The sequence below is a fragment of the Scleropages formosus genome, chromosome 18 (genome assembly GCF_900964775.1).
Source record: "Scleropages formosus chromosome 18, fSclFor1.1, whole genome shotgun sequence".
In the NCBI taxonomy this organism is placed as follows: Eukaryota; Metazoa; Chordata; class Actinopteri; order Osteoglossiformes; family Osteoglossidae; genus Scleropages; species Scleropages formosus.
Genome location: NC_041823.1, coordinates 1,375,630 through 1,401,341, shown reverse-complemented (window position 1 = coordinate 1,401,341; position 25,712 = coordinate 1,375,630). Strand labels below are relative to the sequence as shown.

At 47.1% G+C, this 25,712-nt stretch overlaps 4 protein-coding genes across 6 annotated transcripts; 3 read left to right on the top strand and 1 right to left on the bottom strand.

The window, feature by feature from the left end:
• Positions 1-171: 171 nt before the first annotated feature.
• Positions 172-6,230, bottom strand: snrnp48 (small nuclear ribonucleoprotein 48 (U11/U12)). Its single transcript, XM_018751222.1, has 9 exons — positions 5,960-6,230; positions 5,125-5,238; positions 4,682-4,742; positions 4,359-4,439; positions 2,571-2,756; positions 1,510-1,631; positions 1,143-1,264; positions 649-1,005; positions 172-421 (listed from the first exon to the last, which is right to left on the bottom strand). Exons 1-9 carry the CDS (start codon positions 6,131-6,133, stop codon positions 370-372), a joined length of 1,269 nt encoding a protein of 422 aa, XP_018606738.1. The 5' UTR covers positions 6,134-6,230; the 3' UTR covers positions 172-369.
• Positions 6,231-6,343: 113 nt separating this feature from the next.
• On the top strand, positions 6,344-11,837 carry LOC108933849 (sorcin-like). The gene is made up of 8 exons (XM_018751217.1): positions 6,344-6,810; positions 8,798-8,890; positions 9,016-9,085; positions 9,576-9,619; positions 9,951-10,098; positions 10,588-10,701; positions 11,093-11,151; positions 11,469-11,837. The coding sequence occupies exons 1-8, from the start codon at positions 6,784-6,786 to the stop codon at positions 11,493-11,495; spliced, it is 582 nt and encodes a 193-aa protein (XP_018606733.1). The 5' UTR covers positions 6,344-6,783; the 3' UTR covers positions 11,496-11,837.
• A 1,326-nt stretch (positions 11,838-13,163) lies between these two features.
• Positions 13,164-16,920, top strand: LOC108933855 (frizzled-7-like). 3 transcript variants are annotated; one of them, XM_018751225.2, is made up of 8 exons: positions 13,168-13,667; positions 14,247-14,264; positions 14,372-14,435; positions 14,538-14,581; positions 14,934-15,078; positions 15,499-15,615; positions 15,979-16,049; positions 16,206-16,920. In XM_018751225.2, the coding sequence occupies exons 1-8, from the start codon at positions 13,185-13,187 to the stop codon at positions 16,227-16,229; spliced, it is 966 nt and encodes a 321-aa protein (XP_018606741.1). In that variant the 5' UTR covers positions 13,168-13,184; the 3' UTR covers positions 16,230-16,920. The 3 variants fall into 3 exon arrangements, 2 of the variants coding, with proteins under 2 accessions (XP_018606742.1, XP_018606741.1); XR_001966090.1 differs by lacking the exon at positions 16,206-16,920 and having other exon boundaries at positions 13,164-13,667; positions 15,471-15,615; XM_018751226.2 differs by lacking the exons at positions 15,979-16,049; positions 16,206-16,920 and having other exon boundaries at positions 13,164-13,667; positions 15,471-15,640.
• A 465-nt stretch (positions 16,921-17,385) lies between these two features.
• On the top strand, positions 17,386-25,712 carry LOC108933857 (pituitary tumor-transforming gene 1 protein-interacting protein). Its single transcript, XM_018751227.2, has 7 exons — positions 17,386-17,634; positions 18,198-18,244; positions 18,822-18,930; positions 19,423-19,528; positions 20,233-20,298; positions 22,598-22,644; positions 24,944-25,712. The coding sequence occupies exons 1-7, from the start codon at positions 17,517-17,519 to the stop codon at positions 24,991-24,993; spliced, it is 543 nt and encodes a 180-aa protein (XP_018606743.1). The 5' UTR covers positions 17,386-17,516; the 3' UTR covers positions 24,994-25,712.

Genomic DNA, 25,712 nt, shown 5'->3' with positions numbered 1-25,712 from the left:
AACATGGTGCTGTCAGACACAGAAGCTGGGTGTCCATAATCCAGTGTGTGGGTGTAAAGCTCTATGTCTTGTTGATGCACTTTTGTTTACTCTGAGCTAAACACTTTGCGGAAAGCACCTGACAAACACAAAAATGTTAGAGAACAGCAAGACTTTTATTGGATACTGTGACAAAACATGGATCATCATCAAAAACATTCCATAAAAACCAACAACATAGAGCTCAGGTTGAACAACATGCTTCTTACCATAAGTAAGGAAACATGCAATAATCAATGTGTATCTAACACTTTGCTCAGCTCAACCTACACTAAATACATGCAAAGATGACAGTGGACGTCTGCAGTGGCAACGAAGCATCTCCTGGACTCATTTCCTGCTCTTCTTCCCACGCTGCCTGTCATCAGGTGAATGTGACTCCCTGAAAGACAGATAGTACAAAGACAGAGCTTTAACTACCAAACTGTTTGCAAGCAATTTCTGCAGCTGGAGTCAAGGTGCTGTGATGAGCGCAAGATGCTCAGACATTCCGCATGTTCCTTCTTGTCCACGGGACCATGTGCGGACAGGAAGCTGGACAAACCAGAGGGGTGTCCACACAAACTAATGAAGAGAGAAGAAGGTTCATCACACCGAAAGCCAGCTCACCTCCTCCACCTGCCATCTCTGTCTTTGTTTCCCTCCCTGTCCCGACTGTGCTTCCTGCCCCGCTGTCTCTCTCTGTGGTGCTCCGTTTCTCGGCTGCCGTCTCCGTCTCGCTGTCTTCCCCTGCGGCGATCTCTCTCACGGCTGCTTTCTCTGGCCCGCCATCGCTCCCTTTCGCGACTGCCATCCTTCTCTCGCAGTCTCTCCCTGTCACGATCCTTCTCATGGCTGCCCTCCCTGTCTCCGAGATGCTCTCGGTCACGCTCCCTCTCACGGCTGCGATGGCGCCTGTGTCTCGAGCTGCTGTGGGACTGGTGAGACTCGGCCGACTTTGACCTTCTGCCCTCCGACCTCCTCCTGCTGTGGAAGGAGACCAGTCAACCCTGAAGGAGCTCATGTGTGACCTTTGACATGTGGTCAGCCTTGCATTCAAATGAAAGACACTACACAAGACCAAGCACTGCCAGGAGATGGTGCTAAGTGGGCAGAGAAGTTACCTGTGGGAAGAGTGCTGGGTTGTCCTGGACTCCTCGTCCTCCTCCTCTTTCTCCTCCAATTCTTCCTCTTGCCACAGCCTGGCCAGCTCAGCTGAATGGACATCGATCACCTCACGAATGACCTGAGAATTCAAGGCAGACATACAGACAGGAGCTCTAAGTATCCACAACCACAAAGAGGAATGTGGAAGAAAAATAATATTTAAACAATTCATAAATATCTGCATCTATGGGCTGTAGAGGACCATTGCATCTTCTAGACCTGAGGAAACCCAAACAATCTCACACTCATTGTGTGTGACAGTCGCTAGCTAATGGATCAGTGACGTGGGGGGAGGGGGGGCATCCCCTGCTCCTGCTCCCTGACCTCTGTGTACGTCTTCTTGGTGATGTGGACATTCTTAGCACGGTAGGACTGCCTCCGGCGCTTGTAGTCCCTCATCTCAGCCAGAACCTCCAGGTGGGACTTGGGTTCCTTCTGCTCCTCGTCTGTCAACACAGAGGGGATTCTTGATGAAAATGTACTTCTCTCAGTATGAATCATACACAGCAGAACACATGGCGGTTCAGCATCTTTAATGCAGATAAAACCAAAAATTGCACAGATAATGAACCATGCAGATGTACCCCTGTACAGGAAGGCCTGTGATGGGATTAGACCCATCTGCCATCCACATCAATGACTTCCAACATCACCCTATATTCATTCAGATCCTCTACCGACTGCAATCTGCGCCATAATACAGAATCAACTGATACATAAAGTCCAGAAGCTCTCGGATTTGTCCGATACTGTGAAATGAAACTCCCTCCTGCCCTCAGAGCTGCTGAATCACTTCCAGCATTCACAAAGGACTTCAAACCCATCTCGTTCAGAGCAACTCCTCTCCCGAGAAGCAACATGGTGGCATCAGACTCACAAACTGTGTCCATAATCTAGTGGATGTGTCTAAAGCTCTTTGTCTTGTTGATGCACTTCTGTTTACTCTTAACTGTACATTACTTTGGAGAAAAGAGACAACTGCTACTGTAGTGGTTAGAGCTCCTGCCTTTGGCCCCAAAAGGTTGCAGGTTTGAATCATCTCCAGCTGTAGTACCTACGAGCAAGGCACTGACCATAAAAACTGCTCCAGTAAAATTACCCAGCTGTATAAATGAGTAAATAACCATAGGTAAATTAAGACTAAGTCGCTTCAAAGAAAAGCACCAGCTAAATGTAAGTGCCTGAAAAATGCATAAATGTGAACATAAACATATCAACAAGCATAAATAAAAAGTGACCTGGTTAGGCTATTACGGTCAACTGCAAATGAGCAGTGATTTGGTTATGGGTTAAACACATACTATGGTAACCCGAAAGACGAAAAATTTTGTCCATTTAATTCATGAAATTTGCAGTGAGCAGGATGTCATAGCTGTAAGCAGTACCTGTTTGGAGCCGGGCCACCAGGTCCACATAGAGGTCATCGTTGCTGGCAGGCTGTGGCTGTGCTCTCAGTTTGCCGGCCTCCCTGATCACATGGTCATAGAGGGCCAGTCGGTCAGCCACCGTGAGGTCACATATCGCCCTCTTATGGTTGAGAGGAGGGTCAGGAGGATCTGCAGAATATTCACCTGCAGCACACAGACGTGGGCTTTATGTTCAGACACACAAGTAGGCAAAGCACTGAGTGTGGATCCACAGCTCATACACACAGCTGTCTTCCTTTATTAATTACCACAGTACCATAGCAGGACACATTTACGTCCCAATGTTAAAACACTGGCCCCTCTTGATACGAATGTTGTTTACACATTTTCAAAGAACTATTTTTTGTTTGACAGTTTCTTTGCTGATATATTTCCTAAAATTTCTTTCTTGTGAAGAGAAATAAAGCTCTGTTGTTGCAGCCAGATGGGAAAGAGCACACAAACAATAGGAATGTAGATGTTCACACTGTAGTGGAGTTCCAACGAACCCATATCATCTTGTGTGTACAGATGTATTTACAACTCGCGTCTTGTGTTGCTCGCTGTTGATCAATACGAGGAAGACAGGAACGTTGCACATATTTATAGGATTAATCAGTCAACAATTAGCATTAAACACGAGTTTGTCCAGTTATAGTTCAAAGTTAATGAAAATAGTCATATTTTTAGTATTATAGCAATATGCCAGATTTTTTTTTTTTTTTTTTTTTTTTTTTTTTTTTTGAGGACCTAACGAGTGAAAAATTGAAGCAACACCTGTATTATTGATTACTGAGTCTTGCTAAGTGGAAAATGTGGCTGGATTTACAAACAAATGGTTTCAAACAGGCTTCTGTTCCTAACTGAGTGCAAAAGGTGAAGACCCAGTGCATTTCCTTGCTGTGTCTCTCCAGTAGAACATTGTTCTCATAGTGTTTAGAGCACTTGGATACAAAAATGGTACCACCTCTGGGACATCAACGTGACCCCCCAAAACGTAAAGGGGAACCGAAAACCCCATGGAAGCGGCAGCAATAGAGGAATCCTGAATGTCTCTAGTCCTCGATGAGCTTGCTGTTGCAGGCTAGCAGAGGCCCACCAAGTTGTAAAGGATATTGCGTTAAAAGGATACTGCAAGTAAACGGGCAAGCGTGAATCAATGAGGGAAGGCTAGTTCACACTTCCTCTATACTCACCACTGTTACTGCAAAACAGAAATAGAGATACAGTGATATCAAGCAGCCCTTCTCTCCCAGCAGTACTCACAAGAAATTAATCAGACAACTATTAGAACAGATGACAAGGCTGACTTAGGTGACTGCAGGTATGTTTAGACTCAGCTGAAGTGTCACCGACAAAAGACCACAGCATCTGCAGGTTCAGTCGTTTCCCACTATTCAGCTGATTCGTTCCATTTACACCATGTTTTCACTTTAAAATGGCCCTAAATAATCTCTAAACTATGAAAATGTGAAACTCAAATACTGTACAGAATGAATGTAAACAGCGAAGTGCTTAGGAACAACTAAAATCCAGTTTCTGGACTCATCAAATCAATACAATCACTAGTGACCAAATGCACAGGTCATATTACAGCATAACTTCTGTGTTCTAGGGTACAAAGAAAAAAAATCATAACACGTCACTCTAAAAAACACTTAGCAACAGAAAGTAGCAATTTATGTCCTACAGGCGATGTAGTGGCAGACTTTCAGGCAAGCGTCTAGAGGACAAATGAACTGGAAACAGAAACATGCAGGGTCTTACTTTGGCTGTACGCTCCCTCGGTGCGTCCAGGTGGGGCGCCCGCTCTTGCTCGGAGGATGACCTCTCTCTGGGTGGCTTTGTCTAAAGGCAGAGACACAAGAAGGCTGTGTTTTATTTAGGGTCCACTCAGAATTGCTGTACACCATGTGTCTGAGATAGGCTCATGCTTGTCTGGAGCCTGACTTAAACATCACTAAATATTTAACACACAGCCACATGAGACTTTTATTATATATACTTAAATATCCCTGAGGGATAAATCTCCACTACAGCAGACCCATTTGTGTATTAAAAACTGTTTTTCCCTCTTAAGGTGAACTTACCGATGACCAGGGAGGGGATGCCGGCCCTTTCATAACACACTGATGGGTCATACATGTCAGCCTGAAAACAAACAAGTAGCAATAATTCACATGGAATGCCTCAGCATTTCCAACTTCAACGTCCCATACAAATTAACATGAAACCTGTTATAAGTTACCATTTTGCTTAATTATTCGTCAACCTGAATGAACTTGAAAACATCTGGTACTACTAGGCTGTTCGTAGGAGAGAGTGGAAAAAAGATTCGAAAGAATAAGGAAAGGACTTCAGGAATGTCAGCGTGATTCCTCAAAGCATAACGCAGTAAGTACTGCGGTTCTCCATGACAACCTGTAGGCCTCATAAAGAGGAGTACAGAACACAAAGGCAGTGGGGTGTTACTGGTCCTTACGGGGAACACACACGGGCTTGGCCCCGTGTTCTTTAAGGACTGACAACTCACCTGTTCTTCTCTGGAGTAGCCCATCTTGCTGAGTTTACAGAACGTCACGTGCCTCTCGAGGCTCCGTCTCGGGACCCTGTGGTTGCGGTCATATGGGCACAGCTCCACGGGCTCCTGCTCCAACAGGACAGAGAAAAGACGCACCGCCAGAGCGGCAGGGTGACACCCAGCACTCCCGCACGACAGCACAAAGCCACACCCTGGAGGGGAACGTTAGCCCCTCTGTATCGGCACTGCCATCACACTCAAGTCAAGAGACTAAACTTTCCAAGACCAGACAATTAAATGGTGGTAAAGCGGTTAGCGGTGGTCCCCCACAGAGAGAATGAGGGTCCCACCTACTACTCAGCTGGAGCTCTTTCGAACCCACATCATCATGTGTAAACAGATCAAGTGCACAGCATGTCACTACTCATGTAAATGTACACAATCACAATGTGTGTGCTGTGTCCAGGGGCCCGCTGCTGCTGGGTGATATTTCAGAGAGAGACTAAACCAACACACGATGTGGGATGTTATGTAATGTGTTATAAATATGTTAACGAAGATATAATCTGACTGAAGCTGCCTAGGTGTATTTTATTACGTATTATTTAGTGATTAATTTATTAAAATGGTTTTGTGACTTGCAGAGGCGGCACACACAGACAGAGAGAAACTAGTGAGTCAGAGTGGCGCAGCAGCGGGCTCAGCCTCCGGTTGCAGTCTTCCAGCCAGCTGCCAGGGCAGGGAACTAGTAGTATGCGGATAAATCATGTTAATACTAATGCTAAGCCTATTAATAATTGTATTGTACCCCCGAATTCAGGAGATCGTTGTCGTTAAGCAGCAGTACCTCCGACCCGGGGCCCGGGGAGTCAGTGTTCAGCTCGGGCCTCCAGCCGAGCGCCTCAAAGAGCCCGTTCAGCTCCGTCCGGCAGCGCTCCGTGAACTCCAGCAGCTCCTGGACGCTCCGCTCTCGAGCACGGAGGGTTTCGCTCACCTCCGAGTTCAGCGGCGGCTCGCACATCCTCACGGCTCAGTGAGAAGGGAACACACTCACTGTTCGCCGGAGAGCCCCCAAAAACCCGCCACTTTTCTCACAACCAACAGCACCAAAGTCCTAAACGGCGATTAAAAAAACCGGAAAAAGCTCAGCGGAAATGAGCTCAACGACGGACATTGCGTTTGCGAGTTGTAGTCGTGTTGGGAGTTGTAGTTTTTCAGCCAAATCTAATAATTGTATGAAGTGCAGTAATGAGTTGTCTCAGAATTACCTTGTCAGAATTGTATTTTTATATTTTTCTGCACATCTAGTAAATTAAAATAAAATCTCATCGAAGTGACAATGGTCGGTAAAGCGTTAAACAACATGATTTTCCTCATTACCTTCCCAACAACTGACCATTTGACCCAGGACTGGAGAGATGATGATGTGCTCCTCCTGTCCTGATCGCCAGGCCATCTTTGATCTTATCTAAATCCGTCCATTGTACTGTACTGTTTTTATTCCTGATCCAGGAGGAGGCGGGTTCTCATTTAAATTAAAGTGTGCGCCGCAGCCCAGCACCATTACTGCACACCGATTTCTACCGCCGACCCTCCCATTCGGACCTCCACCCATTTCCGCATTTCTCTCCCGGACCGAAAGGAGCCGAAGAGATCATCATCATCATCATCATGAGTTTCCCAGGATACGGCGGCGGGGTATGAGGTCCTACTTGTCTTTAAATTGCGTGCAAGTGAAGAAATAAATGAGAGAAGGCAGAAACACTGTTTGTTTCAAACAGTGGAGTGAGCGATCTGTTATCTGCTGCTGAGCGCGTTCGGTTCGGTCGCAAGCGCGGCGAAGGGCAGCGAACACCACGCCCTCGTGGGGAACGACCGCGCGAAGGCGGACTATTTTATATATATATATCATTATCATTTATTATGACATATTCTCTACGAAGTTAAACGATGGCAGGCAAGTAGCACAGTTAGCATCCTTGCGGTTTATACGGGAAACGCAGCTCGTCGTGTCGCTTGAGTTGAGGCGAGATTCCTGCGGAGTCACGGAAACGGACTGGATGATGATACAAAATCATGTCAAGTCAAGTGTGTAGTTTGGAACAGGGCACAATTCACTCGAAAGTGGACTCCGTCTCGTTTACTGCAGGACACAGTGTTTACACTTACATTTATCGTTTCCTGCAGCTTTCTGTAACACTGTCACAGTGCAGTGGTAGCACTCGCGTGCTACAGTATTTCAGATATTTGTGGAAGAAGCGTTCATCATAACATAAACACCAACAGTCCAACTTCGTTCCTTCAGAAGGAAATCGCACGTCTTCGCTGCTCTTTATTAATATTTCTCTTTATTAATAATTAATGACGTGTGGCAGCAACAGCCGAACTCCTGTCTGCGGTCCGATCTTGAATTTTAACACTGAACGTCAGTGACCTGTTCATTATGATAATTGATCATTAAACTCCAGGAAAATTCTAGTCACGTTGGTCGGACATTTATACGTAATTAACTGTCCGCAAAATGACAGATATGAACGATGCCATGAATGTTTGCGGTCCATATATGCTTTTGTTCTACTTTCAGTTGTTGTTCTCTCTCCTACGGTGACAAACAAAGTGTCTCCGCTTCGCGACCAATAAGAGCAGGACGTTGCGCAACTCAAGGAAAAGTAGCGCCTCGAACGCACACCCTACTGAGCCTACAGTCTGTGGGAGTTACCCAATACCCAGACAAAGTGTAGATATGATAAAATAATACTGAACTTAATGTTCGTGCAAATAGGCTACTAATACAGCAGAGTCCAGTCCAGTGCGCGCTCTTTCACTTCTGAAATTAGTTTCATTGTAACCGATTGCTGGTTGTAATTTTTTTTGTTTTTTTTTTTTTTAACCCAAGACTTCGAGTCCGATGTCCTGATGTTCTCCCTCCGAGAGCGGCTCACACGTGCACTTTGAATGGACCTGTAGAATTTGTACTTTTTACTCTGTTCTTGAAGCCAATGAAGGGGTCAGGTGGGGTGCAGTGGCGCAGTGGGTTTGACCGGGTCAAGCTCTCTGGTGGGTATGGGACTAAAACCCTGCTTGGGGTGCCTTGTGACGGACTGGTGTCCCCTCCTGGGTGTGTTCCCTCCCCCTCCAGCCTTGCGCCCTGTGTTGCCGGGGACCGGCTACCCGCGACCCTGCATGGGAAAAGCAGTTTCAGACTCTGTGTGTGTGTGTGTGTGTGTGTGTGTGTGTACTCTGTTCTTTGCACCACACACAGGGTTAAAGTGTAGTGAGTGGGTGGGGTTTGCTGGGAAGGAGATGATGTCACTATGTGGGGTAGGGGCATTTTATAGCAAGGGTTTGATTGGGTTTCCCCCCCCCCTTTCCATGTAACTTACAGTAAAAACTTGGTGTTGGCTGTAAATATCCAGCATGTTCTTGCTTCTTTTATTTCTCCCCCTCACTGTGTTGTTATTGTTTGCCACCCCCCAGCTCTCACTGTAATCCTTGTGTGGCCACTGCAAGCTTCTCTGTCTTTCCAGGTTACTGCACAGGTACACATCCATGGTGACACTGACCTCAGGGATTGCTGTGCACCACAATGATGCAGGTGGTCAGGTGGAGCAAAGTGAACTCTGACCTTTGACCCAGGTGACCTGCTGATCTGGACACCGTGTTTTCCCTTTCTCACCCTTCATAGTATGGAGGTGCACCTGGGGCTCCGGGTTTCGGCGGATTCCCTGGCCAGCCCCAAGACCCCCTCTTTGGCTATTTCACTGCAGTCGCTGGACAGGTGAGCCCACCTCACTCTTGATTCAGTTATGATTGCAATGTTCACATTTGTGTCACTACACCCTACAGATGAATATCTATATATGTTGCACATGTAACTCTTCTTTGTTTTGCTGTTTTCTGAAGGATGGTCAAATTTCTGCTGAGGAGCTGCAGACCTGTCTCACTCAGGCAAACTTCTCTGGAGCCTACAAGCGTCAGTGTCTGGTGCATTGCTGCGATTAGCACTCAGGGAACATGTTCATCTCAGCTCTTCAGAAAAACTCAAATTAAAAAGATGGTAAAATGCTGTATCAAAGACCCACCCAGGACCAGCTACCAGCTGCACATTGGTGGTGGTGGTGGTGGTGGTGGTGGTCGGGGGGGGGGGGTGATCAAATGAACTGGGCCCCACCCGTTGCCCTTCGTAATAAAAGCAGAATCATACAGCAGATGCCGTTACAGGGCTCTGGTGTGGCCACGAATGGATTAGTGCAGGTGGAGATGAGGAACCGTGTAAAATGTACAGTGGTGGGAAAGAGGTCCTGTTCTCTCATTTCGTATAGTGAATGTCATGGCACAGGTTCTGATGTTTCCGTCTCACACACACACACACACACACACACACACACACAGGTGATACTGTTTCAGTGACCCCAGGGCAGGAAGCAGCCCAACTGACCGCCTCCTTCCTTCTGTTTCTGCAGCTTTCAACCTTGAGACCTGCAGGCTCATGATCAGCATGTTGGATGTATCCTTTTCCTGACCAAGTAAAACAGGGAAACGACTAAGAGGTACAGAATTAGGGATGAAACATCTCATTTAGGGAAAAGGACTGAGGACATGTATGAATGTTTGCAAAAAGTCTGTCTTCTGCACCATAGTCTTGTAAATTTGTGTTCAAATCAAGAGAGTTTGGATTGTCAGCGCAAGATGAGTAAAGATGTAACACAAGATCTGTGGAAGGATCCATTTTCAAAAGATTAATAACTGATGTAGCTGCCGCTGGTGTCCAGGGATGCTGTCATGGTGGGGTCACTTCATGAGTGACCGAGTCCCGCGGTGCCTTAACTATACCTCAGAGAGACATGTCACACACGATGGGATTCAACGAGTTCAAGGAGCTGTGGAGCGTCCTGCACGCCTGGAAGCAGCACTTTCTGACCATTGACCGTGACCACAGTGGTACGGTTGACCTGCAGGAGATGCAGCAGGCCATTGGCTCCATGGGTGCGTCCTTCTGGGCCAACCTGACTGTCTTGGTGTCGGGGGGATGGGGGGGTGATTGTTGGACAGTTTTATTTGTGACACTAATTCCTACAGATGGAACGTACAGCAACAGCTGAAACTGAGAAGATGTTCATGAAGAAAACATTGACCCTTTAGACAGAAAAACAAAACAATCCAGTGTTCAGTAGGAAATGACACACATCTAAGTCAATGTGGACAAGCATTGAGAGAGTCGGACAGCACGCACACATGCAGGCTGCTCAACCCACAGAGACTCCATTGATCCAGGGTGCTGCTGCCAACCCTTTACTGCTCCTTTCAGTGACCGTTCCAACACCAGCAATGAATTAATAGCCACCAATCTGTCGTTCCAAACAGCAGCGAAAAGAAAATTGCGCTGAGTTTCTGTTTGTAATCCATCTTTCCTTACAAACTATTTGCAGAAAGTTCTAGTGGGACTCAAGCTTCCCGTTGTGTGTGTGTTTGCAGGCTACAGGCTGAGCCCTCAGACCATGAACAGCATGATCAACCGCTACAGCACTCAAGGGAAGATCACGTTCGATGACTATGTGGCCTGCTGTGTGAAACTCAGAACGCTGACCGGTACGTGGTTTTAAATACACCCACGACGCTCTGTAGTCTGTGTGGTCACCTTTTCTGACGGCTCCCACCTCTTCTCCTTTCTCTGCATGGTACAGTAGGAGAGCTGGTAGTGTAGCGGTTAGAGCTGCTGCCTTTGGACACAATGGTCACAGGTTCGAATCCCAGCTATAGTACCCTAAACTGCTGTGGTGAAATGACCCACCTGTATAAGGGGTGCATAATTATAGGTAGATTAACACTTTAAGTTGCTTTGGAGAGAAGTGTCAGCTAAATGAATAACTGTAAATATAAGCAACATGCAGCCCTTACCCTATCGTGGTGGCCCACGGTCCTGAGCCTGTCTCAGGGGTCTAGTGCCTCCTAACGGACGTGTCTCGCTTTCCTTCCGCAGAGCTCTTCCGGAGGCGGGACCAGGCTCAGCAGGGCATGGCGACGTTTGCATACGATGATGTAGGTTTGGGCTGCGCCTCTGACAGCAGGACTCTCTTTCCTGCTCCGTGACACAGAGTTGTGGCGGACAGCTGGTAACAGTGACCCCGCTGATCATCTGGGTTGTTAAACTCTCCATGTACAGTACTGGGTCTGCTCAGCATACATACAGCTTTCCCCGTGTCTGTATGTGAAACAAGCAGGTAGATGTTAATAAGCATCCTTGCGGTGGTGTGTCGACAGGGCGCCCAGAAAGAACAGTGATTATGTCACTTATCTTGGACAAGTGAAGTTAAGGGTCACATGGGTGAGTTTAACTCTGATTTCACTCTCTGCAGTTCATCCAGTGCACGATGAGCACATGATGTGGGACCAGAAGAGGACTGAAAGTGATGATTTCTGACCACTTTGTACAGACTGATACACACATGTATATGTGTTACATTCCCCCCACTGTTCCTGTAGTGCTAATACTGATGAACATTACATGTCATGAGTTGATAGTTCCATTAAAAGTAATACGATGGACTCTTACTTATATCTTTATAACCACTAATACCGAAAGTCTATAACAAATGTTGGATTTTTCCATAAGTTGTACTTCTTACCCATGATAGCCATGTACTTCAGTGTAGAGGGTATATCAACAGCATATTGAAGACGGCACTGTACTGACTTTCATTCATTAAATGAACACTGTACTACTTCCACGTGCTTTTGGCTATTTTTCTTTTTACCCAAAAACAGTAAGGTGATGCTTCTCAAGTTGGGTTTAACATTGCTGCCCTGCTGGGCATCGGTAAATGGCACAGTGTCTTGCTCAGTGCCATTCGATGAATGGAACTATAGTGGCAGATTTGTACCACGTCATTGTTTTTACAGCTGTGACATATAGTACCTGATGAGTTATCATCATAAATGACATTTTGAATTGGGCATCAACAGAAAAGAGTCGTATTTGATTAGGTTTACTGGCACTGACTTGTACACTATTGGTCGTTTGTACAGCGATACAAATGTGTAGGAGAGAGCGTGTCCCACCAATTCACATGTTTTTCTCTCTCCTTTTTAAACCCTTTTCCCCAGTTAGTCATAGTCATTTCCTCGGGTCTCTCACGAGTCCCCCCTCAAAGCACGACACCCTCAGCAGGACACACGAGTACAGGACGCTACCCAAGTGCCTTTCTATTGCTAATACCTGGAATAAATTGGTCATTAACGTGATTTCTTTGATGGCGTATCTGTTTTCATTTCCATTTGTCAAAACTGGGCAACTGCATCGCTCTCAATGTCCTCTGCATCAGGGAAATATTGAATTTAAAGGAAATGGCCTTTTTAACTCAGCTGAGATAATAAATTGTAATAACCCTATACAGAATGTTTAAACTCTTCGATCAGTGAGAGTAAACTGTAGCACAGTGGCTTTTACCTGGCTTTTTACCTGTGAGGCTATACCATGTTTGTGGTACACTGGTGCGTGAGCAGGTGGCACAACGTTCACCCCTAAAGTGATATTGAAGGGATTTCAGCGCTCGTCCTGGTGATGCCCAGTGTGTGTGGGTTTGGTCTTTGCTGAAATCTCATCTAAATCTAATGAATTATTCTTGATAGAACTGCTGTCACAATGTCGTTGTTGTTAATTCATTTAAAAAAAACCTTCACTGACATTTATTTAAAGCTTTTAGAGGAGAAACATGATGGTTTGCAGAAATGCTCTCATTTAAAAGACATGTTTTCCCCTATGGAATGCAGGCAGTGAGGACACACAGTCCAGAAACATCTGGAACACCATTTCACAATGTTTCTGTGTACAAATTGGCAAAACTGTTGGAGACAAGTGCCAGTTAAGTAATAAGAGCTCATATGATAAATAAGCAGAGTTGTACACTTCCATGAAAAAAAGGGCTTTTCCGCAAGGTTCTTTGCGCCAAGGTTGTTCTGCACTGCCTGTTTGTGTTCCAGACACGGTCTCCAGGGTCTCGCAACCACATCTGCTGTGTTGAAACGGCCTGGAAAGCGGTGCCGAGGGCCTCCTCATAAAAAGGTGCTCCCACATGTGGTGCAAACAGCACCGAGCAGTGGGAAGGATGTTCACTCGTACCGTGAACACGGGCTCCTCACACGCGGCGACTTTCTCTGCCATTTCCCTGCTTGTCCTCCTGGGCTCCGTGCACAGAGTCGATGGAAAGCGGCACGTCTCTGGGGGCTCCTGCCAGCCGCTCACCGTCACCGTGTGCCAGGCTTTCGGCTACAAGGAGACCCTGGTGCCAAACGCTCTGCACCGGGGCAGCCAGAGCGATGCGGACCGCGAGATCGGCGAGTACACCTTTCCCATCACGCTGGGCTGCTCCCCTTACCTCAAGTTCTTCCTGTGCTCTTTTTACCTCCCGGAGTGCTCGGAGGGCCAGACTCTGCTGCCCTGCCGCTCGCTCTGTGAGAAGGCCAGGAGCGGCTGTGAAAGTTTGCTCAACAAGCACGGCCACGAGTGGCCCAAGGCGTTCGCCTGCCAGTCCTTCCCGGAGGAGTCCTGCACACGGGTACGTCTGTTCTCTCCGCCAGCAACACGAGCACTGCCTCGCTGCGTACCGCGCGGTACAGGGCTCGCTGTGCTGTCACACTGTGTGAGAAATGTGTAGAATAACAAGGCCTTGTTTTTAAGGCCATTTCCACTTGGACTCTGTTAGAGGGGCAGGGAGTAAAGAAACACACACAGAAACGGTTGAGCAGCCAAGGGGTGAAAACCTGCACATTTTCCCACCCTGTGCAGTATGTCCTGCTGTCGGGATTCCCGGCAGACACTACAGCTTAACCCTGAACCGCATCCTGGATAGCTGGTAGTGGTTAGAGTTGCTGCCTGTGGCTCTACAGGTTGTAGGATTGAATCCCACCTCCAGCTGCAGTACCCTTGAGAAAGGTACTTACCCTAAATTGCTCCAGTAAAATTACCCAGCTGTAGAAGTGGGTAAATAACTAAGTACATTAACACTGTCAGTCGCTTTGGAGAAAAGGGTGAGATAAGTGTAAATATAAGCTGAGCTGTTTGTGTCATTCAGATGATGACTCTAAAGAACAGTATTTATGTCCATCTGCTGATTCGTGTTTGTTTTGTGTTGTAGGAGGACAGTCGTTTCGAGGTAAGGTGCCCAAAAGTTCCTCCAGACACCTCCAGGCCTTCCCAGCACAGCCGATTCTACTAGTGAGCAGTGTGATGAAAACAGCATCTGACTGTCTTTCCTACCAGGGACTCAGTGCAAAGGAGGTGCACAGCAGGCTGGCCAAAACGTCATACATGGTTGGAGATGAAGGTACATTATGTGTGAATTAAACAACAGGTACACAGTGTCCCTACTATTATTTTTCATTTTGAAGTGCAGAAATTGTGAAACGAAATCTGTTTTCTTTTTTAGCATTAAGTCTCGAGACTTCCAGAACATTAGTTTCTCTGATGGACGTATCCTTCTCACGTTTCTACAGACGGTCCCTACAAAGTGATGAGTACTTTGTTTTAATTGTTGTGTTGAACTTATGGGAGCTGAAGTTGATAGCTGTGTAGAGTGCGGCTCTCATCGAAGAACCACTCGGCCAAGTCAGAGTTACGTCGAAACACCTTGTAGCGTTCACTGAGCAACAGCAGCACAAAGACATTGTGTTCAACTTGAGTGAGGATTAAACCCAAATGATTTTCCTTTAAAAGGCCGTCAGGGAAAGCTTTGCCTGGGGATGAACACAACACGTGCATAAGTTAGAAGCTTCCTTTGCTCTTGCTTCGGGTTTCAATAGTCCTCCTTAGCGACAGCTGACAGACAGACGAGTCGGGGACCATCACTGTTGAAGAACTGAGAGAGCTGGAGAAACACGTGCTGCGCTGGAGGACAGTATTCGCGTCTCTGGACCGCAGGCAAATGGGCTTCATGAGCTTAGATCAGCTGAGAGCTCAACTCCTCTCAGGTGGGAAGAAAATAATGCTGCAGCTGCATTCGCTTCTGTTCTTATTTTACTTCCACATCGTTCACGTAGCAAAAAGCTCTCAGCCGACATCTTCACTCTGAGAATTTCAACATGCAATATTAAACAGACGAGGAGAATCTGAGAACCACGCCGACCTGCTTTATTTAAACTATGTCCCCCAGAGTCCTCGGCATCACCACGTTTCATACTTGGCAGCTTTTCCACTGAAATGTGAAAATTCTTTTGGCAACTTCAGTTAATTGATCACATTGTGGTCCCTCAAGCACACTGGGCACATGCCTGTAGTCCCAGTGATCCCTCCACACTGCAGGAAACCTACTGCTACTGAGTGTACGATTTGGTTGTGATGCACAAAACCACATTATCAACAGGATTTGAAAATATGACTGTGCCCATCAGTTGGAGTCCTTCTGTCGCCCGAGTCCTCGAATGCAGTATGGCAGCGATACGGCTCTGAAAAAGGGATGAGATACAATGAGTTTGTGGCATGTGTCACAAGGCTGCGGAGCTTGACAGGTAGGCCTGTGGCAGCGCTGAAGAATAAATTGCTATGTATTCTACTGAAAAATAGCTAAAAACACATGAGCAGACGTGTTTATATGCGCTTCAAGAGTGATTGCAGTGTGCAAAATGTGTACAGTAAACCCCAGCAGTATTTTAGGTCCAGTGTTTTCCAGTAGTCCACATTTCTCTAGTTAAAAAGAGTCAACCTGCCAAAGCATTTAGAAGATTGATCCTTCGTGAGTCGACTAATTGAAGTGAATCAAATGGGAAATAAGCCACGTCTGTACAAGTTTTTCTACCGCAGTAATTTGTACGTTCGGGTTAGTTGTGGAAGAACAGCCAAAAATTCAATGTGATGCTTTCGTGACATTTCAGATGCTTTCAAGAGGCGTTTGCTCAACGGCTTGCCGTGTGTCTGCGAAGTGGCCGGCTTCAGATACGATGAGGTAAGTTGGTCCTCAGTCTTTTAAGAGACTTTCGCACCTACAGTACGTCAGATGTCCAGTCTCCACAATCCAAACTTGAGAAACGATTGAATTGTCATTGAAAGTGACAGAAGAAAAATGGGATTTTCACAATGACATTTTTCTCTTTCTTTGCAGTTCATCAGGGAAACTATCCCATAACTTCCATTTCTACATATATCATATCTCATTTGCGTTATCAGGAGTCCTTGCATTTCTGATGATTTCACCTCACAAGTCTTCTGTTAGATTTACATTTCTTCTTCACACAGACACTTTTCTCCAAAGAGACATTGGATGATTAGTCACTAGTATTTATCTGACCGCTTTGTCCAAGGCGACTCACCGAGTTGGGCACACTGCAGTAAACTCCTTCAGTCGATCACACATGTAGACAGCAGAGCAGTGTAATGAACTACTGGCAGTTCAGAGTCACCGGTCTACTTGAAACACATTTCTTTGGACTGTGGGAGGAAACCAGAGCACCCAGAGGAAGCTTACAAACCAATATCCTGTCGCACAGCACAGGAGCTGTGAGGCACCCGCAGTACTTGTGTCACCATGTTGCTGATTAATTCTGAGCGTAATCTACTTCGGTGTGTAGCCTTTGCGGACATAAAAATGTAAATGTACTGGTCTGTTATTGGAGAAAATCTTAAAGGCACAAAAAAGGACTGTTTTGGCAAAGCACTGAGATGCTTGTAATAAAAACAACAGCTGTGGAATGTTTTTAAATTTACAGATAAGAAAATGATTTACAGACACTATGCGAGTGTGTTTTCCTGATATAAAATAACACACACACACACACACACACACACTTTCAGAACCCCTTGTCCCATACGGGGTCGCAGGGAGCCGGAGTCTAACCCGGCAACACAGGAGGGGGAGGGGACACACCCAGGACGGGACGCCAGTCCATCGCAAGGCACCCCAAGCGGGACTCAAACCCCAGACCCACTGGATTGCAGGACTGTGGTCCAACCCACTGCGCCACTGCACCCCCTATAAAATAACAATGAAGCATTATTGTTTCCGAGCACTTGTGCTCTTTTCAGTTTTGTAAAGATTCTTTTTCTGTTCTTGTCGTGAATAAACATGACTATCAAAAGATATGTGTGTTTTCTTCAAGGGAATAGCTTTTATTTCAGTGAACGTTTTAAAAACACCAATCTGAAAGACTAGTATTTGAACTGCACACAAAATTATTTCTCCTCCAAGCTCAGTAAACCGGAAGTTCAACGAGACCGAGGTGATTTTCCCGCCTCAGAGTGACATGCGCACTGCAACCCGGAAGTGCATTCTGGTCGATACAAACCAGAAGTAACCGTCTTCCGGTAGAGAGGTTGCCTAGTTTTTGGCTCTTGAGAAGGCGCGCAGTTTGTTTATTGATTTGGTGGTCTGAAAATAAAGCTGTGGATAAAGACCCAACTCAGGTACAGAGCGGACATGCATGCTTTGGAACGGAGACTTGTGGTCTCGCTGCGTCTCTTTTTGCTCATCGGCTGTTCGATCATTTCGCGAGGAAATTGTTATGCGACGACTGTTCCTCCAACGCCGCCCAAGTGTGAGTATCTGTCTGCTGACGAGTAACACCCGTGTGTGTGTGTGTGTGTGAGAGAGAGAGAGAGAAAAAAGCTGCTGTGCTCTTCACTTCTTCAGCTCCTCTCTCCGGGCCACGGTACCCTTCCTTCGTGTGTCTTCTTTCCACCAAGTTTTCGGTTACTCTGTATATCTGTTCACTCAGGAGTAAATAACTAACAGAGACACGGACGTTGTACGCTGTTATTATTAATGTAGGAGTAGACAGAAATGGTGTAAAGAGTGTAAAGTGTCCAAAGGCCAGCAGGTGGCGCAGCGGTGAAGGAACAGCGCTTTGCTGTGAATCGGCAGTGAGGCCTGAGCCTGAGTGGAACTGCGAGCGAAGGAAGGGTTCCGAAAAGCGGGAGCTGACAGCACGTGACGTCCGCACCTGCTCGCCTCTTTCTGCACTTGAGTAGAAAACGGACGCCGAACGACGGTGGACTTTACTTCCGCTTGTTCACCTCCCAGTTTTAGCCCGGACTGGCAGCGCGTGTCCTGTTTCTGTCTCCTTTGACAGGATGTTGTCTCCTTCTTCTTGTCTTTCAGCCTGCGGCTCCTTCTCCACCTGCGAGACGTGCTTGCAGAACGTGTCGGTACGTCCGCAACAGCCTTCGCTCTTCCGACGGCTCCGATTATATATAGATAACCCTCATTTCAATTAACCGTATTTCTTTGACCGTTTAAAAAGTTGACAATTGGCTCTTCTTTGGGAATCTCTTTGAAACGCACACATTTACTCGAAGGAAAGAATCTGCTGAATGAACACATGAACACACTGTGTTTATCGGAGAAGGAAGAAGCTGAAAGTGTCCCCTACTTGGATTGTGCAGCAGAGCTGAAGAAGAGCTCTTGGACACTGTATTACTGGCCGGTGCTTTGTCCTCACAGTCATTTTTGAAATAAGTGTCCAGTGTTTGTAATTATCCTTTTGTGCAGCACCGCAAACACCACCTGTGCATTTCTAGGTTTTGTAGGGAGGAGTTCAAGCCCCACCCCAAACATGGTATCATTTAAAACCATAGAATGTCCACTTTAAGGCACATTAGACTCGTCACTGTGGCATGAACACTTTGGGAGGCATGCTTAAAAAAAAAAAAAAGCTTTGTCCTCTACAGTGGACAAATGTGAATGGTGTCTAAACATGTGTCCACATGTCTTTCTTCCCAACAGTGCTTGTGGTGCAACACCAACAACACATGCCTGGACTACCCTGTGAGACACTTGCTCCCCCCGTCGTCCGTGTGCCAGCTGTCGCAGGCGCGCTGGGGGGTGTGCTGGGGTGAGTGTGCTGAATCGGGGACGTTGTGTTACATAGGCATCGCTGGAAGGTCCTCTACTTACTCTGCATTCTGAGGTCCTTGAGACACACACAGTGTGCTTGTTGTTAAACTGTGTTTCTGGGCAAGTTATACTTCCCCTTTTCAGAGGAACTGTATGGAACTGTATGAAAGTGTGTGAAGTGCGTAGTCAAGGCAGGTGACAAACAGTTTCTGTTCCTCTTAAAACCTTCTTTCTCTTCTTCCTGGTGCCTCCTTCTGTGCTGACAAAAGTCCACTTACTTTGAATGTTGTGTGTAAAGGCAGTACCACGAGGTGGCAGCACAGTGCACTGGACCCTAAAATAATGAGGGCAAGCGAGGTGTGGACTCTTTGTGGGAATCTTGGTCATTCTGAAGGTTTTACTCTGAAGCACAGCTTTTAAGAAGCGTTTTCATTCTGAAGTTTTGTTCAAAATAAACTAATTTTTTTTCCCTTTGCAATTTCCTTTTTAGTGAATTTTGAAGCGCTCATAATTGCCATGGCTGTTGTCGGGGGAACCATCCTGCTGAGCATCATAGTCTGCTGCTGCTGCTGCTGCTGCAAACGGAGCCAATCGGGGTAACTGGTTTTACTGCAGCCTTGACCCCCAGAAGCTTATTTTTTCTCACTTCATTGACCTGGGAGTTTGTTTTCCAAGCTGCGAGATGGTTTATGACAGAACAGTGTACTAGCAAAGTACATTCAGTGTTTGTTAGTATTTACTTTCTTTTTATTGCTACTTCTGATGTGTGAACCCTTCTTTGGCACTATATGACAGTGATTGAAATGGCTCGCTCCCTTCCTCCTGCTACATTTTGCAGTTCATGGCCCCAAGGGGGTGCCACTTTACCTTTGTCAGCTGTCAAACTCCTGTCAGGTCAGTCATGGCAGAGAAAGAGCCTTGGGGTGATTTCTCCACAAGCACCGAGTTATTGACATCCATTTCAGTGTTCACAGGAGGATGAGTTTGTTAATACTGTTTAAATTATATTATTAAAAGCAACACATGTTGTTGGGACTGGTTTTAACTGCAATTATTTCAGATTTGTAAATGTGAACGAATGTGTTTGGCTGTTTTGTGTGTTAGGCTGTTGCGTCGTTAAAAAGCTTTGGCAGCTCTGGCTTTGTGGGAGGTGGAAAAAGTTTATTTTAAAGCTGTCATTTAAGGACGAGGACATTTGCCCAGCTCCATTTTTGTCATAATCGCACTCGTGTCCATCTTTGGAATCTGTGACGGGTGGAGCCTCAGGCTGTTAATTTGTACTTTTGTGTTTATACACCAGGCTTGACAGAGAGGAGGAGCGGTACGCCCAGCGGCGCGAGGAGATCCGAAAACGCTCTGAGAACAGGTGAGCCCACGGTGTCCATCTGAGCTGCAGCACCGGGTCACCTGTGATGGATTAGTGGACACACCTGTGTACCTGCCCAAGGGACATCTTACTGCTTCACTTGAGAGCCATTATCCTTCATGTGACGCCTTTGTCTGAGGCCACATACAATGTTTTTTCAGTGTAGCTTATACTGATTTACCCATTTATACCACAGGCTAATTTTTACTTTATTCATCCAGGCCAAATACCTTTATAGAGGGTACTACAGCAGGAGGTGGGATGTGAACCAGGAGCATTGAGCATATAAGGCAATGCTTCTAACCATTATGGCACCTGCTGCCATTACCGTGGTGATACCATAGTTTTTATCATGTGTGAATTATAGCAGCTCAGACCGCGAGAAAGCCCCGAAAATGGAAAGCTCTGTGTGGTGTAAAAATAGAACGGGGTATCGATCCATAGTCTCAGCACTCCTCTCATTGCGCAGGATCTTGAAGAAGCTGAGGGATGAAGCTGTCGTGGAAACTCTGAGGCCTCTCTCTGTGTAATGCAGTAATTGTGTGTGATGTGTACTGTGTGTTTGCATGACAGTGTTGGATGTCCCTTGTCTCTTAGAGAGCGTGACATCATGTCTAAACTGGGGCGAGTCCCCTTTGGCCCCTTGGTGGAGCTAGTGGTTTATACTGTGTGTCTCTGAACTATAAATGCGACCTATGTTGGCTCTGTTACAGTTTTGAGCTGCTTTTAGTCTTTTGTAGAAATACTGAGAGATGTTTATTGTGTGTGTGTGTGTGTGTGTGTGTGTGTGTGTGTGTTCCATTCTCATTCTGCACATATCGGGAAGGCTTGGCTTCACAGTGCAGCGTCTTATTGAATCAGAGTCAACATTTGTAAGTCGTTTATTAGATGACGCATTTCCGTTGTGATTTCCACCCACACCCTTTAATACAGCAGGAATTTGAGCCTACAACTTTCTGGTGAATGGTCAAGTTTCCTTTTCCTACATGTGGTTAGAGCCGCCGCCTCGAAAGCCTCCTCTTGCTGCAAAGGTACTTAGGTTGAACTGATACAGTAAAAATTAATGAGCTGTATGAAAATTGAAGAAATAAAATGCGGTAAAAATCACTGCCCAACAGCTCGATTCAAAGCCCTAGAGAGGGTAAGCTTGCGTCCACTGAATGATACTTTTGCATTCTACCAGCGGCTCCACTCTTCTGTAGAAGTGAAGGGGTGTCTCTCAGGGTTAATGAGGGGACTATGTGGGGACAGATGGTGGGCGGCACTCGGCCCCTCTGCTGCTACGCCCCACTGCTCACGGTTCGCTACCTGCCAATGAGAGGCACTTCCTGCTTCGTAAGGATGGGAACTCAATTTACGAGACCCATTAAAAAAAACAGCTGGTTTTTCTTGGTGTCCCGTGGGGGCTGTGATGACCTGCCAGGGTGTGTGTTTGTGATAGAGAGAGAGAGAGTGCGTGCACGAGTGGGTGGGCAGGGACAATGTGCGGACTTCTCAAGGCGACAGGACCGCTGGAATGTGGTGAAGCTCAGTGAACAGAAGTGGTGGAATGGGTGTGGGAACCAGGTCCCCCAGCGCTGTTCCCTGAACTCTGCTCTCAGATCAGTCCAGTGCAATCAGAAGTATTGATCATAGCAGCAACTGCATGGGTGGAGTGGAAAGGCAACCAAGTGAAACATAGTGCTGTAATCTGCCCTGGAGAGAAGGATGTTTGCCTGAATTTCAGCGCTGTGGTGCAGCAGGTAGCACTAGTGCCTCCCAGTTACTGGGTGCAGAGTTTGAATCCTGCTCAGTTTGCATGTTATGTGGGTTTTCTGCCGCAGTCCAAAGACATGTCACCAAATTGCCCTTGGGGGGGGGGGGGGGGTGTGTCTGTCCTGTGATGGGCTGGTGTAGCCTGCCTCTCACACTGTCCCTTAGCGATAGACCCTGGATCAGAGGGGACCAGCAGTTATTGATGATGGATGGAGGTCCTGAGAGCCATCGGACCCGTAAAGGACAGACGGGCTCCTTCTCCCCTTCCCTTTCCTGGACAAACCTGCACTGAGACTGGGGGTGGGGCTAGAAGGTGGGGCTAGAAGGTGGGATGATTGTCATTGTGACGGACACATGGTGTAGGTGACCGCCCCTTGTGTTAGTGAAAGTGTTTTCTGCAGGTGCCCCCCCTCCCCTGCCCACGTCTTATTGGTATGTTTCCCTGAGCCTTTGAACACTTCTGTCCGTCTCTCCGTTCCTCACTTGGACCACAGTCCTCTTTCCTCTCTGCACAGTTGCTTTAAACTCTTCTTTCCTCCCACAGGAAGGCGGAAAGGAAGGCAAGACATGATGAAATCCGTAAGAAGTACGGTACGTACCTGTACGCCCTGCCGGGATTGTGTGTGTGTCTCCAGCAAAAGGCACAAATAACGGCACATCGCTGCTTAATATACACCTTTGTGGACGTTTTGATACAGTGATTCATTTCCTGTGAGACGTGTGGTGAATTACACTTGTAAATCACAAGTCTTTGAGATGCTCACCAGCCCCCACCCCCCCCACCCGGTTAGTGTGGTAATGGGAGGTGGAGAAGGGAACCTGAACAACCTAAAGGGACAGGAAACGAAGGTTAATCCTTCGATTTGCTCTTATGAAACAAGATGCACGTTGATGAAGAAGTGGAGGTGTGTGCAGCTGTAGCAGGACACGCAGGTGTTTCTGCTTCTCCTCCCAGAGTGTAATTACTGACCAATTTGTTGTTAATATTGCCATGCGAAAACATCAGTGTGTGGCCCCACAGCTGAATTAATGTGGAATTTCGTTGGCTGTGTTCTGGAGCAAAGAGGACAGATGTTTATGAACGTGTCATTTTGGACTCATAAGTGCAGAGGAATGTGTTTGTCTGGAGACCACGGCTCTGGGGTTTCCTCCCGCCGGGGCTCTGAGAATGTGGAAGGTCATTGGAGGTCACGGTCCTGCGATGACCTCTGAACTACGCAGACGTTTCCCCTCTCATTTTCTAAAGTAAACCTGCTGTTGTTCTGCACTTATTTTATGTATCACAGCCTATATAAAAGGCAGACTTGGCCAGGTCCCGTTTGCTGGCGGGTCTGGGATTTGAGTCCTGCTTGGGGTGTCTTGTGACAGACTGGCGTCCCGTCCTGGGTGCCCCCCCCCAGCCTACGCCCTATGTTACTGGGTTAGGCTCCAGCTTGCCGCAGCCCCACTTGGGACAAGCGGTTTCGGACAGTGTGCGTGTGTGAGTCTACATAAAATAAAACCTTGTTTGGTTTGTGGGAGAAATGTTTTTGAACATTTGGTGATCGTTTGTATTGTTTTCGCTCTGCTGTGTTACTCTTGTGCGTTTGGATGTGCGAGCGCCGCATTTCACATGAGCCTCTTTGTGGTACAATGAGCAGGTTTTGCGCTCCGTTTATTCCAGTGAGTCCTTGGGAGGCTGGTGAAGGCGGAGGGCTGTCGCTGCGCTTGGGGGGGGGGGGTCTCTCTTAAATGTGGTGTCAGGCTCCAATTTGGTGGTGCAGAAAAGAATTGCTGAATGATAATTGTATGTGCAAAGTATTGATTGAAGGGGAAAAAAGATGTAATGGATTTTTTTTGAGAAAACGAAGCAGAAGGGGCCCTTTGAAAAACGCGCCTGCGATGTGGCGGAGCTGAGCTGGCGTGAAGTCGATACCCTGCGCCCACCTCTGCCACAGTCTGGCTGGGAGGGGATAGGTGAGGGTCTCCCGTGGGGCCCGGCTCCTGACACGGGGAGACTAATTACGCGTTGGCTGCGGGGGCCGACCCACAGGACAGAGGCTGAGAGAGTCGCGAGGAGCTCCTGTTCCGCTGCTCTCTGTGCTTTCGGGAAACATCCGAAGTGTCGCTCATTTTTGTTTCTTTGTTGGTCTTTTTCCCCCTTTTGTGCCGCAATGCTCGCCTTGCCAGCTTTCACACTGCCTTGGAGACGTTCCTCACTGGGTGGAGGTCGTCCATGTGGCACAACATCATTTTTATACGGAAGGGGAGCATGGCACGCAGGTTGGAGTGATGCATTGCAGGCACAGCTTCTGTTTGTAGGGTTGCGTGTGTTAGTGTGTCCCGAGGTGTGTGTTGGTCGCTCGCACACATTAGTGCCGCTGCATGGTGTGACAGTATGATGGATGAAGCCCCCCCCCGACCATTTTTCGGCACAGGGAGATGTTCGTTTGTCTCCGAGTCCATTTCTCACACTGTCCAGCACTTTCCTTCACGCCCCGCTGCCCCCGAGAGAGATGCCCTCTGGCGCCACCCGTCCACGTCTCATGAGTGGAAGGAGCCCTTTCTCTCGCTACACACACTGTCGAGTGTGTGCGGTGACAGCGTCCACCCCCACCCACACATACAGTGAAGTACAATGTGTGTATCGGTTCTCCTTCTGTGCCTCCCTCCTTCTGGTATCTTCCGTACCCAGAGTCCTGACCCGCTGTGAAAGCTGACAGATCCTCCATCCTTGTTTATGTCCCCCCCCAGCGCGCCCCATCCCCCGCACGCTTGAGCGGATTGGCCTCTCTGCTGTCAGTGCTGCGTTATGCAGATCCTCAGTTGGAAGCGTGACTGAAGTGCAGCGCCCACATGTGTCGGGGTGCGTCCTTGAGGCGCTTCATTCCTTCACCTTGTGTTTTCGCAGGCCTCATTCCCGACTCGGACCACCCGTACAGCAAGTTCGAGAATGACTAAAGGGACGTCCCCCAGGTTTGTCCCTCTGCAGAACCACGTGTCCAGATGCCCTCCTTGACCTGCGGATGCTCTTTGTGTGTGTGTGTGTGTGTGTGAGAGAGAGAAACGTGTTACTGCTGAAGCACAGCCGTACTCCTCTAAAATCCTGCTCTGTGTTGTGTGCTAAGATGCGGTGTGTGAATGATGCGAGCGCTCGTCTCACTGCGTCGCCTCGGTCCCCTTTCTGTCTCCAAGGAACCACAAGCTGGGGAAGAAAAATAAACTCGCTGTTTAGTCAAACATTTCTAAAATTGTACTTCTTTAAGAGCTGTTAATTTCTACTTCGTTACTGTCACGTTGCCTTGTTTGGAGTGAACATTTAAATTGGAGATACATTTTAAATGGTAACTGTTTGCACTGCTTGTTGATTTCTGATGTGCATGCAGCTGGAAAGAACTGACAGGAGCTGCTGAAAATCTCACTGTAAAGAAGCCTTTTCTAACCCATCACCTTTTGTTTCCTGAAGTTAAAGTAATTTTCTTGTTTTCCCTTAACAGTACTTATGAATTGTTCCCAAGAACTGCGCTTTTTCTAAGCACTTTTTAAATAAAAACAATGTAGCTGTGTTGGATTTAGTGTATGTACAGTATTTCTGTAAAACTGATCATATTGTTGTTTCCAAATAGTTCTACAGCTGTTTTCTTTGCCTGTTGCTTTAAATGAAATTAAAAGAAAATTGT

Bases quoted from the DNA above. Each gene is read 5' to 3' on its own strand.
- LOC108933857 (XM_018751227.2), top strand. From the start codon at position 17,517: ATGCATGCTTTGGAACGGAGACTTGTGGTCTCGCTGCGTCTCTTTTTG. The intron at 18,245-18,821 runs GTACGTCCGCAA...TCTTCCCAACAG, and splicing joins CGTGCTTGCAGAACGTGTCG to TGCTTGTGGTGCAACACCAA. The intron at 22,645-24,943 runs GTACGTACCTGT...GTGTTTTCGCAG, and splicing joins TGAAATCCGTAAGAAGTACG to GCCTCATTCCCGACTCGGAC.
- LOC108933849 (XM_018751217.1), top strand. From the start codon at position 6,784: ATGAGTTTCCCAGGATACGGCGGCGGG. The intron at 6,811-8,797 runs GTATGAGGTCCT...CACCCTTCATAG, and splicing joins TCCCAGGATACGGCGGCGGG to TATGGAGGTGCACCTGGGGC. The intron at 11,152-11,468 runs GTAGGTTTGGGC...CACTCTCTGCAG, and splicing joins CGACGTTTGCATACGATGAT to TTCATCCAGTGCACGATGAG.
- LOC108933855 (XM_018751225.2), top strand. From the start codon at position 13,185: ATGTGGTGCAAACAGCACCGAGCAGTGGGAAGGATGTTCACTCGTACC. The intron at 14,436-14,537 runs GTACATTATGTG...TTTCTTTTTTAG, and splicing joins ATACATGGTTGGAGATGAAG to CATTAAGTCTCGAGACTTCC. The intron at 14,582-14,933 runs GTATCCTTCTCA...GACAGCTGACAG, and splicing joins CATTAGTTTCTCTGATGGAC to ACAGACGAGTCGGGGACCAT.
- snrnp48 (XM_018751222.1), bottom strand. From the start codon at position 6,133: ATGTGCGAGCCGCCGCTGAACTCGGAGGTGAGCGAAACCCTCCGTGCT. The intron at 5,239-5,959 runs GTACTGCTGCTT...CTGTTGGAGCAG, and splicing joins CCCCGGGCCCCGGGTCGGAG to GAGCCCGTGGAGCTGTGCCC. The intron at 4,743-5,124 runs GTGAGTTGTCAG...GTTTGTTTTCAG, and splicing joins GCTACTCCAGAGAAGAACAG to GCTGACATGTATGACCCATC.